The 11,936-nt window shown below is 41.5% G+C and overlaps 2 protein-coding genes across 2 annotated transcripts; both read right to left on the bottom strand.

Moving 5' to 3' along the window:
• Positions 1-1,046: 1,046 nt before the first annotated feature.
• On the bottom strand, positions 1,047-5,632 carry LOC311253478 (tubulin alpha chain-like). The gene is made up of 4 exons (XM_084347490.1): positions 5,524-5,632; positions 2,834-3,056; positions 2,277-2,425; positions 1,047-2,196 (listed from the first exon to the last, which is right to left on the bottom strand). The coding sequence occupies exons 1-4, from the start codon at positions 5,524-5,526 to the stop codon at positions 1,222-1,224; spliced, it is 1,350 nt and encodes a 449-aa protein (XP_084203616.1). The 5' UTR covers positions 5,527-5,632; the 3' UTR covers positions 1,047-1,221.
• A 2,009-nt stretch (positions 5,633-7,641) lies between these two features.
• LOC311253477 (tubulin alpha chain-like) lies at positions 7,642-11,428 on the bottom strand. Its single transcript, XM_084347489.1, has 4 exons — positions 11,319-11,428; positions 9,453-9,675; positions 8,871-9,019; positions 7,642-8,790 (listed from the first exon to the last, which is right to left on the bottom strand). The coding sequence occupies exons 1-4, from the start codon at positions 11,319-11,321 to the stop codon at positions 7,816-7,818; spliced, it is 1,350 nt and encodes a 449-aa protein (XP_084203615.1). The 5' UTR covers positions 11,322-11,428; the 3' UTR covers positions 7,642-7,815.
• Positions 11,429-11,936: the final 508 nt, after the last annotated feature.

The following is an 11,936-nucleotide window of genomic DNA, read 5'->3' as shown; positions in this document are numbered from 1 at the left end:
ATGTGGGGAAAACTAAACAAAATGCATATTAATACTTTAAAACCTCTGTAGGCTATTTGTGACTTAGTTTGTGGGAAACCTGTGAAATAAAATAATGAAATGAGTCTCAAACATCCACATTCGTGGCACCAGAAGATAAATCCATAAAGCAGTTTTTAAACTCTTTTGTCCCTTTTTCAGTTTGTGTGAATCTCCTGACCTAGAAATAAAATACTCAGCGGGCTTAACCCAGAAACATCACAGTGTCTGACCTCCAGGATTAAGCCTGGTCCACAATTAGACGACGCACTAGCCTTAAAATGATCACTCGTTATGTTACGTCCACCCAGTGTGGAGCGGAGATAAGAGCAAACACTAAACACACTGCTCATAATGAGTTAGGGGTGTCAGGATTTGGGTGCAAACACAGATGTCACAGAATAAACCATTTGACACCTGTGGTCAACTTCAATCTTCAGCTGTGATGGATAAACAAAGTTTTCCTGATAGAATACACTTTTTTTTTAAAAAAAAGGGTAAGACTGCCTGTTACTTGAAGCTGTTGCTAAAGGTCAAACATTTAAATTGAAATAATGATGTACACAGAATATCTTCAGGTAGGGCCATTGTCAGGCACAAGACATTTAAAGATGTGACCTCCGTCTCTGGGGACATTTTTCACGAGTCAAAATTGAAAAGTTGGACATTTTGTCAGAGCTGACTGGAGGTGAAGAGACTCACTTATACAACTCGCTTTTCTAGAGAGACTTTGATTTATAATGGTACACTTCAAAAGTTCCCAGATCCTAAAGTGCTGTCTTTTGTCCAACCAGCAGTCCAAAACTCAAAAACATTTACTGTCAGAAGAAGAAAAGCAGCAAATCCTCACATTTAAGATGCTGGAACCAGACAATGTTTGACAATTTTAACTTGAATATGACTGAAAAGATCAATAGATTTCTTCTTTTGGTCAACTGCTCTTTAAAAAAAAAAAATGTTTTAACAAGATACCTGACTGATGTCAACGCAACATCCTGTGCACTCTGAAGCAAACACAGGACAATGAATAACTTTGAATTTTTATTAGCACAATTAAAAACTTAACAGGAATGTGCAGAACTAAACCAACCAGTCCAATATTGCTTCAGAACATGAAACAGTCACAAAATTCAGAGCACATTTTGTGTACGGCTTTTCTTTCTGGGGTATGGAGACGCGGCAGGGTGCAGATGTTTCAGCAGCCTAGTACTCCTCGCCTTCATCCTCCTCTCCAACGCTGTCGGTTCCCACCTCTTCGTAATCCTTCTCCAGGGCAGCCATGTCCTCTCTGGCCTCTGAGAACTCTCCCTCCTCCATCCCCTCTCCCACGTACCAGTGGACGAAGGCCCTCTTGGCGTACATCAGGTCGAACTTGTGGTCGAGACGAGCCCAGGCCTCAGCGATGGCTGTGGTGTTGCTCAGCATGCACACGGCTCTCTGCACCTTGGCCAGGTCTCCTCCAGGAACCACTGTGGGAGGCTGGTAGTTGATGCCCACCTTGAAGCCTGTGGGACACCAGTCCACAAACTGGATGGTACGCTTGGTTTTGATGGAGGCGATGGCAGAGTTGACATCTTTGGGTACAACGTCACCACGGTACAGGAGGCAGCAGGCCATGTACTTGCCATGGCGAGGGTCGCATTTGACCATCTGGTTGGCGGGCTCGAAGCAGGCGTTGGTGATGTCAGCGACCGACAGCTGCTCATGATAGGCCTTCTCTGCTGAGATAACGGGGGCGTAGGTGGCCAGAGGGAAGTGGATACGAGGGTAGGGCACCAGGTTGGTCTGGAACTCCGTCAGGTCCACGTTCAAGGCACCGTCGAAGCGCAGGGAGGCGGTGATGGAGGAGACAATCTGTCCAATCAGCCTGTTGAGGTTAGTGTAGCTGGGACGCTCGATGTCCAGATTTCTGCGGCAGATGTCGTAGATGGCCTCGTTGTCCACCATGAAGGCGCAGTCGGAGTGCTCCAGGGTGGTGTGGGTGGTCAGGATGGAGTTGTAGGGCTCCACCACGGCCGTGGACACCTGGGGAGCTGGGTACACCGCAAACTCCAGCTTGGACTTTTTGCCGTAGTCCACAGAAAGACGCTCCATCAGCAGAGAGGTGAAGCCAGAGCCGGTTCCTCCACCAAAGGAGTGGAAGATGAGGAAACCTTGGAGGCCTGTGCACTGGTCAGCCTGCAGGGAAATACAGAAAGTGATCAAAATGTTCGGTCGCATGAATCGACACGAGTTCGGTCGCAAGAATTTGAACTCACCAGTTTGCGGGTCCTGTCCAGAACAAGGTCGATGATCTCCTTGCCGACAGTGTAGTGGCCGCGGGCGTAGTTGTTGGCTGCGTCCTCTTTGCCTGTGATCAGCTGCTCGGGGTGGAAGAGCTGGCGATATGTTCCAGATCGCACTTCATCTGAGGAGCAACAAGAATACTGGTTTAAGTGATGCTCTAAGCTCTTGAGACCCACACTAATTATTATTTCCTGAAAGTTGGCTGTAAACATGTGGTGGTTATGTAGATAAAATCATGTAATGCTACTTGTGTTTAGACAGCATCCTTTAAGAATGTTGTGTTGAACGAGCAGTGTATTAATTTAAAATCTACACAGTCCTCCTCTACACACCCGTCTCATGAAGTAAATGTGAGAAGTGTTTGTTGCCTTATGTGGAAAATAGTGATGTCATTCCACTATTGTCTGACACATTTAGACCACAAATATTGTTAAGATGGAAGACAATATCCTGAAAATTAAGCAATACTGAGAATATTATTAAATCTAATGATGCAAGTAGTTCTGTGTTTAGTAAATTTGGTCCTTACCGATGACTGTTGGCTCCAAGTCCACAAAGACAGCTCTGGGGACATGTTTGCCGGCTCCAGTCTCACTGAAGAAGGTGTTGAAGGAGTCGTCTCCTCCTCCAATGGTCTTGCCGCTTGGCATCGTACCGTCCGGCTGGATGCCGTGCTCCAGGCAGTAGAGCTCCCAGCATGCATTGCCCATTTGGACACCGGCCTGGCCGACATGCATAGAAATACACTCACGCTGTGGAGAGAAGAGACAAAGATCAGTTGTTTAATTTCATAAAAGAGGCAAATATATTTACTGGAACAGTGATGAGACTGCATTTTCTGCTTTGTATTCAGCCAACAGATTCAGATCCTCGTCTGCACTGACCCAGATGAGCAGTACCAGTCTGCTGCTCATCATATGGCCTGGTTTGATTTTTAAATTAAAAAAATGCATGTCATACATCTGCAGCTGACATTCCAGTGATAATAACCAATCAGAGAGCTTGTTATATCACCTAATTTGCATTGTTTTACCAGACCAAAGTGTCAGAGAAAGGCTGACAGGAGAAGCTAAATTACTAAGCAAATCAAATCGCTAACATGAAAAGGAAAAGCAGCGGGTAAATGGAAATGCAGATAAAAAGGTAATTGCCTGATTAGAATCTGTGTTCTTAATTCAATTTGTGAATCCAGCCGTTTATTTCACTTTTTAAATTCCCTTATTTATGACTTAACTAAAGTATTTTTAAATGATGTGCTTGACTGTTATGTTGTTTTTGTAAATCACTTAATTTTAACTATTTATTGATGGATTAATATTTTATTTGTAAATTCCGTATATATATATATATATATATATATATATATATATATATATATATATATATATATATATATATATATATATATATATATATATATATATATAATTACACACACACACACACACACAAATAATGAATTATTTTTGAACAATTTATAGATTAATTTGTAAACCAATTTATTAATGCCTATTTTTATATTGTACAATTATTTAAGTGTTCTAACCGGTTACATCCGCGACACACTTTAACTTATTTATTATATATTGATTGTAAGACTGCACAACTAAACAGTCTCAGTTTGTGGTAACTCCTCATCAATACAACATAATTCAAGTGGGCGGGGTGGGAACAAAGCACCAGAGAATTAACTGAGTCACTCACCCAATGCAAGGTTTATTAGAAAGAAACCATTAGGAACCACTTTGACCAATAAATAAAACAATTGACGAAACTAAAAATTAAATATATTAATCTTTGGTGAGCTTCAGGAGGGTCATGCCATGTAGGAACTCCCTCACAAATACCCAGTGGTGGATGAAGTATTAAAATCTTTAACTCAAGTCAAAGTAGTAATACAACAATGTAAAAATACAGTATTATCAGCTAAAAGTATCAAAAGCAAAACTCGTTCTGGAGAAATTTGGCCCTGTGATTGATATATTATTAGACAATTTATCATTAGATTATTAATATTGCATCAAGTCTGTTGTAGCTGTAATTACTTATTACTTATACTATTGAGTAGTTTCATCCAGTGGTTCACAACACAGGGGATAAATCTAGGCGTGCTGAGATTATTAATGGGGTAGAAAATAAGACAAAAAGTTCTGCTGCACAAATTTTTATTATTTTTCCAGAACTTTAAAGAGGGGAAATGTGTGGTAATAACTCATGGTCACGCAACGATTACATTCAGGTAAACTTTTACCTCTGGATAAATACAGATATTGAAAATAAGCTATAAAATGTAATACCTTGAAAAAAATTGCATTTAAGACTTTTTTAAAAAAGGGCCTTAATTTTCACTAAATAGATTTATCGACTTTAATACTATCTAAGATACACCCTGAGGATCTATGTTTAATACTAAACAAGAGTAGGAGTTAAAACAGATCAAGTAAACACCAAGTTACTTGACTGATAAACTTCCAACACAAAACACAAACTAGAGGCCAAAATGAAATATCAGTTTGTATTGGATGTTTTTTTAAAATGGCATATTACATGTATTTTAATCAAAGATACTTTCTGATGCCTTTGTGCCCATCTCTGATTATCAACACATTTTTAATAAGTAAAATTCTTAACGGTGATTAATGTATTAATCATCTACATCCCTTTTTTAGACACGATTACTAATGAGTGTCAGGTGAATTCAAGCATCTGTCAGCGACTGGTAGAGGTTTCCATTTAAAAGTTAAAACTCCCACCATGTTGATCCGTTTCTAAAAAACAGCTTCTGGATTAAATCGTGTAACAATCACTTGTCCTCCATTTTAACTCGGGCTGCGCAGCCAGTAGTTTGGCCTCGTTAGACGACAGGGAAGAGACCGTTACACACACAAACACGGGATTACTGCCGAAAACGAGCCAGTTTAATTAAATTATCCAAATAAATCAGTTTATAACGATATATATTAGCGTCTCGACGTCTCATTAAATAACGCTACGAATTTACAACCGAGAACGACACCGTTAAATTAATCCAGCAAGACTAATCTGATTTTGACGCGTTTTATAACGGTATGCTAACTTTTAAAACAGTCATGCTAGTTAAAAAGGCATGTCGTCGAAAGACGGTGCTCTCCCTCAAAGAGTAACCAAAATCTGCCATCTTAACAGTATTTTACACACTAACGCTTGTTTTTTAAATGTATTTCGTGCTTCATCACTCACCATTTTTCTGACTTAGTTCTCCTTCTGTCCGACGGTGAAGAATCGGTTGCTGAAGGCAGTACTGAGGAGCGGAAGAGGAGCCGTTTGTATTTATACTGTTTCAACGGGGCGGGGCCAAAGCGGCGATTTGAATTTCCTCTAGGCGGGAGCGATAGTTGAGCGCTGCCTTCAGGTGCGGCCCGAAATATTCCCCTTCCGAGACTTTAGCTGCGTCATTGACGCACATTTGAATCATTTATCTTTGAATAGCGGCAGGGCTGTTTCCAGTCTCAATGTTTGCATGTAATATAATAATCATGTTCACATTCGAGACCTTCGTTTTGTTGATTGTATTGAACGAACAGAAATAAGTCACGCATTGTAGAAACACACTGGTATTTGATGGTGCGTTCAGTGACATATCACTACATACAAAGCTCCATGAGCACACTGAGAGGAGGAAAAAGCTGATCAAAGCTATTTTTAAATATAATAATTAAATCTGACACACTTCACACAGAGCCAGTGCATCTCCTACAAAGCAAAACACAGCGGCCATATGAGAAGAACAGAAGAAAACATCAACGCACCTTTTTAATCTTAGAGGTAGGTTGTTTAAAACATTACAAATAAAACATCATAGACCAGATTAACAAAAATGATCAACAGAATGTGAAAAATTAAGAGCTTTGATGATGTATTAAAGACATCTACGTGTTTTATTACAGATAGCTACTGAAATGAGCATCTAACCAGCTAGCCCCGGCCCATTTTCTTTCAAAGTACCACTCTGAGCTCCCAGTTTGGGCAGATAGCTGCGTGGCTAGCTGTGTTAACTAGCTAACCGCAGCCACAGTTAGCAGCAGTTAGCAGTTCTCTGGTGATATGCTGCCCACTATTTGTGTGAGAGGTGGCCGATTCTTACATATTACACCTTAAACGTATTTTTGTGCTTTGCAAAATGATCATTTGCAAGTAGAATAGGTCTGGCCACATATACAGCTTATATAGCTACTTTTTCTTAGCAACAAGATAAATTATATCAAGAATATCTACAAATCTAAATAATTAACAGAAGTTTGACTTCTGTTTAGTTTGATTAAAACACTGAGACTTAAATATTTAATCATATGCAGATTATAAAATGTAATAATGATTATTACCTGAGGCACAACTGAATCGGGCAAGGCCTGAACTCTCACTTTATCATTTTTAATTTGATTAGTTTTTCTTTAATCAGTGTCATTTTTTAATAGAAGTATTCTGTCTATTTTTGTATTCTACAAATCATGACGCAGCAGCTTGGCTAAAAATGTCCCTTATTCTCTTCATTGCTGAAACATCAGTCATTCTGCGTCACTTAACGTTGAGAATTACATAATACCCAGCAAAAACTATCACTGCAGGCTGTTTTATCAGTTTTACTCTAAACAGGCACCTGAATTCACTTACAGTCCTGTGTGTGATCTCAACTTGGGAGGGAGAATGTACAGGAAGTACCTGAAGGCAGCATGACTCATGCATACAGCACCCACACATACGTTAATTCAATTAATATGTAATTCATCACTAACATGACTGATTTGTTATGTAAGGCGTTTCTGTAAAGAGGATTTAGACTTCAATGTTCAGTGCTGGTATGAGTTATATGCCATAAAAGTCAAATGAAATGTTGCATTATTTCTATAATATTCACAAAACAATGTAAATTCATTTATGCCACAGAATAAACATTAATCCTGAGTGTATCTTTTTAGAAACATAAGTGCAGAAAAATGTATTGTTTTTAACTCTTTATCAGTCTATTTACTAGTTTTCATGTAAAATGTTGCCCAGCACAACTGTGGTGAGATGTTCAGTTTACTGACTAAACTACGAGTCGATTAATCAGATCAGAAAACGTTTGACACTTCTGGTCAACATCATGACCGATATGAGAAGTATATCATTTTACTTTTTAAATCTTGAAATCCACCATTATATCACTTTAAATACTGCAGGTTGTTACTTTATTATAGCATATGACCATAATGATTAATACTTTCTTTTGATCGACTGCTTGTTACAGCTCTTAAAAAGATACCCGACCAATGTCAGTGCAACATCTTGTGCTCTCTGAAGCAAACACAGGACAATGAATAACTTTGCATTTTTATTAGCAGAGTTAAAAACTTAACAGGAATGTGCAGAACTAAACCAACCAGTCCAATATTGCTTCAGAACATGAAACAATCACAAAATTCAGAGCACATTTGTGTATGACTTTTCTTTCTGGGGTATGGAGACGCGGCAGGGTGCAGATGTTTCAGCAGCCTAGTACTCCTCGCCTTCATCCTCCTCTCCGACGCTGTCGGTTCCCACCTCTTCGTAATCCTTCTCCAGGGCAGCCATGTCCTCTCTGGCCTCTGAGAACTCTCCCTCCTCCATCCCCTCTCCCACGTACCAGTGGACGAAGGCCCTCTTGGCGTACATCAGGTCGAACTTGTGGTCGAGACGAGCCCAGGCCTCAGCGATGGCTGTGGTGTTGCTCAGCATGCACACGGCTCTCTGCACCTTGGCCAGGTCTCCTCCAGGAACCACTGTGGGAGGCTGGTAGTTGATGCCCACCTTGAAGCCTGTGGGACACCAGTCCACGAACTGGATTGTACGCTTGGTTTTGATGGTGGCGATGGCGGAGTTGACATCTTTGGGTACAACGTCACCACGGTACAGGAGGCAGCAGGCCATGTACTTCCCATGGCGAGGGTCGCATTTGACCATCTGGTTGGCAGGCTCGAAGCAGGCGTTGGTGATGTCGGCGACCGACAGCTGCTCATGATAGGCCTTCTCTGCTGAGATAACGGGGGCGTAGGTGGCCAGAGGGAAGTGGATACGAGGGTAGGGCACCAGGTTGGTCTGGAACTCCGTCAGGTCCACGTTCAAGGCACCGTCGAAGCGCAGGGAGGCGGTGATGGAGGAGACAATCTGTCCAATCAGCCTGTTGAGGTTAGTGTAGCTGGGACGCTCGATGTCCAGATTTCTGCGGCAGATGTCGTAGATGGCCTCGTTGTCCACCATGAAGGCGCAGTCGGAGTGCTCCAGGGTGGTGTGGGTGGTCAGGATGGAGTTGTAGGGCTCCACCACAGCCGTGGACACCTGGGGAGCTGGGTACACCGCAAACTCCAGCTTGGACTTTTTGCCGTAGTCGACAGAAAGACGCTCCATCAGCAGAGAGGTGAAGCCAGAGCCGGTTCCTCCACCGAAGGAGTGGAAGATGAGGAAACCTTGGAGGCCTGTGCACTGGTCAGCCTGCAGGGAAATACAGAAAGTGATCAAAATGTTCGGTCGCATGAATCAACACGAGTTCTGTCGCAAGAATTTGAACTCACCAGTTTGCGGGTCCTGTCCAGAACAAGGTCGATGATCTCCTTGCCGACGGTGTAGTGGCCGCGGGCGTAGTTGTTGGCTGCGTCCTCTTTGCCTGTGATCAGCTGCTCGGGGTGGAAGAGCTGGCGATATGTTCCAGATCGCACTTCATCTGAGGAGCAACGAGAATACTGGTTTAGAGTGATGCTCTAAGCTCTTGAGACCCACACTAATGATTATTTCCTGAAAGTTGGCTGTAAACGTGGTGGCTATGTAGATAAAATCATGTAATGCTACTTGTGTTTAGACAGCATCCTTTAAGAATGTTGTGTTGAACGAGCAGTGTATTAATTTAAAATCTACAGTTTGCTTTCAACTTATGGTTCACTCGACCCTCCTCTACACACCCGTCTCATGAAGTAAATGTGAGAAGTGTTTGTTGCCTTATGTGGAAAATAGTGATGTCATTCCACTATTGTCTGACACATTTAGAGCACAAATATTGTTAAGATGGAAGACAATATCCTGAAAATTAAGCAATACTGAGAATATTATTAAATCTAATGAAAGCAAGTAGTTCTGTGTTTAGTAAATTTGGTCCTTACCGATGACTGTTGGCTCCAAGTCCACAAAGACAGCTCTGGGGACATGTTTGCCAGCCCCAGTCTCACTGAAGAAGGTGTTGAAGGAGTCGTCTCCTCCTCCAATGGTCTTGTCGCTGGGCATCTGACCGTCCGGCTGGATGCCGTGCTCCAGGCAGTAGAGCTCCCAGCATGCATTGCCCATCTGGGCTCCGGCCTGGCCGACATGCATAGAAATACACTCACGCTGTGGAGAGAAGAGACAAAGATCAGTCATTAGTTTTTTTTCATAAAAAGAGGCAAATATAGTTACCAGAATTTGTACTGTAGGAGTGATGACACTGCATTTTTCTGCTTTGTGTTCAGCCAACAGATTTAGATCTGTCTGCAGAGCACTGACTGACCCAGATCACACATCAACAGCTCCTCAGAGCCTCAGTACCAGCCTGCTTGTCGTCATTTGGCCTGGTTTGCGTTTTATAAAAAGCATCACTACAGCCCAAATTTACAGCTGTTACAGTGATCAAATATCTGTTTTAGGAACACTGGCAATAAAAATATAATTAGTGTGCAATTGATACTGAATACTCTATATCCCTTTTCATACCGTTAAGAAGAAACATAATAAAACTGTACTGCATTTGTATATTGAAATTAAAATGACCCATGTCAAGTATTATAAATGTGTACAAAGGCTGATGATTTGCTGCCACTCAACCTAACCTCCAGTATTGGAAAAATGATTTAAATTTAATCACAACAGAAAAACATGTACGCAAAATACAATAGTTGTATTCTTTTTTGTCGTGAAGATAGTGACTGAACACAAAAAACCCCACCAAACTAAGTAACTCTCCACTGAGGAACTAAAAATTCCTCTCAGTGGCTGTTACATTTAACATGTACTCCACCTGTTTTGTTAGTTTTCGTCATGATATGAAAAGCAGATATTGATATGCATTAAAAACACGTGGCATCAATGAAGTTTTATCCTTTACTAAATACTTGATCAATTTGAACCTGGTCATCAAAAAATGTTTGATGCATTTATATTATTTATGAATAAAATGGGCCACATATTGAATGTTAATCTCTGGAATGGTCCAGTGTCCATCTCCTTTCAGGGCGCACTTTGGACGGGAACCTGTTAATGTGCAGCCTCAGGTGACGACATTTTACAACTCCATAAATCATGACTGCTGCGTCACATGGCGGCCTGCCTCGCTGCGGACCTGTGGTGGCTTCACTCTGCCTTCATGCCCCTCCCAAACAGAGACCGAGCCGGGCCAACAGCAGATCAGTCAAAGGGAAAAAAAAAAAAAAAAAAAACACCCATCATGGAGGAGGGTAAAAAATCTTTACGGACAGGGAGAGGCTCTCCTCCCCGCCCCCATACTACCGCAAAGCCCTACCTTTGTGTAACATTCACGGACTGGGCGTTATCTGATGGCGCCTTCCGTCTCAAGCCCCTCTGAAGTTACAGCGTCATGTCGGCCACACACACGAGCGCAAACCATCTTCCACAAACTATTACAATGAATCATTCAGACAGTAAAACGTGCGCTACGATCAAAAATGACGAGTTTACCGGTGTAACGCTAACTTCACCTCCATTTTAGTTCAGACTGCGCCAGTAGTTTGGCTTCGTTCAGTGACACAGGAGACAACGTTACGCACATAAACGCATGATTGCAACAGAGAACGAGCAAGTTGAATTAATCGCTCAAAATTTTTTTCTGATTTTAACGCGTTTTATAACGTTATATGTTAACTTTTAAGACATTCATGCTAGATTGAGCCGGCATTTTGAGTAACAAAAGTCTGCCAATCTTAACATTATTTGACTCACTAAAGTATGTCTTTTAAATGCTTTTTTGCTTCATCACTCACCATGTTTCTGACTATTTCTCCTTCTATCCGACGGTGAAGAATCGGTTGCTGAAGGCAGTATTGATGAGCTGTAGAGGAGCCGTTTGTATTTATACTGTCTCGAGGGGGCGGGGCCAAAGCGGCTGTTTGAAATTCCTCTAGGCGGGAGCGAACGTTACGCACTGTTGCGTTCAAGTAGGGCCCGAAATTTTCGCCTCCGAGACTTCAGCTGCGTCATTGACGCAAATTTGAATTATTTTCCTTTTATAAGAGACAGGACTGTTTCCGGTCTCAATGTTTGCTGCATGTAATATAATAATCATTTTCACATTCGAGACCTTCGTTTTGTTGATTGTATGGAACGAACAGAAATAAGTCACGCATTGTAGAAACACACTGGTATTTGATGGTGCGTTTAGTGACAGATCAATACATACAAAGCTGCATGAGCACACTGAGAGGAGGAAAAAGCTGATCAAAGCTATTTTTAAATATAATAATTAAATCTGACACACTTCACACAGAGCCAGTGCATCTCCTACAAAGCAAAACACAGCGGCCATATGAGACGAACAGAAGAAAACATCAATACACCTTTTTAATCTTAGAGGTAGGTTGTTTAAAACATCATAGACCAGA

The sequence above is a fragment of the Pagrus pagrus genome (assembly GCF_965226575.1).
Source record: "Pagrus pagrus genome assembly, chromosome: 24".
In the NCBI taxonomy this organism is placed as follows: Eukaryota; Metazoa; Chordata; class Actinopteri; order Spariformes; family Sparidae; genus Pagrus; species Pagrus pagrus.
This window is presented reverse-complemented; position numbering and strand designations above follow the sequence as displayed.

What these genes read in the sequence shown, in the direction of transcription:
- LOC311253478 (XM_084347490.1), bottom strand. An exon ending in CTTGGAGCCAACAGTCATCG is followed by an intron (nt 2,426 to 2,833) that starts GTAAGGACCAAA and finishes GTTGCTCCTCAG; the next exon opens with ATGAAGTGCGATCTGGAACA. An exon ending in TGGACAGGACCCGCAAACTG is followed by an intron (nt 2,197 to 2,276) that starts GTGAGTTCAAAT and finishes ATTTCCCTGCAG; the next exon opens with GCTGACCAGTGCACAGGCCT.
- LOC311253477 (XM_084347489.1), bottom strand. An exon ending in CTTGGAGCCAACAGTCATCG is followed by an intron (nt 9,020 to 9,452) that starts GTAAGGACCAAA and finishes GTTGCTCCTCAG; the next exon opens with ATGAAGTGCGATCTGGAACA. An exon ending in TGGACAGGACCCGCAAACTG is followed by an intron (nt 8,791 to 8,870) that starts GTGAGTTCAAAT and finishes ATTTCCCTGCAG; the next exon opens with GCTGACCAGTGCACAGGCCT.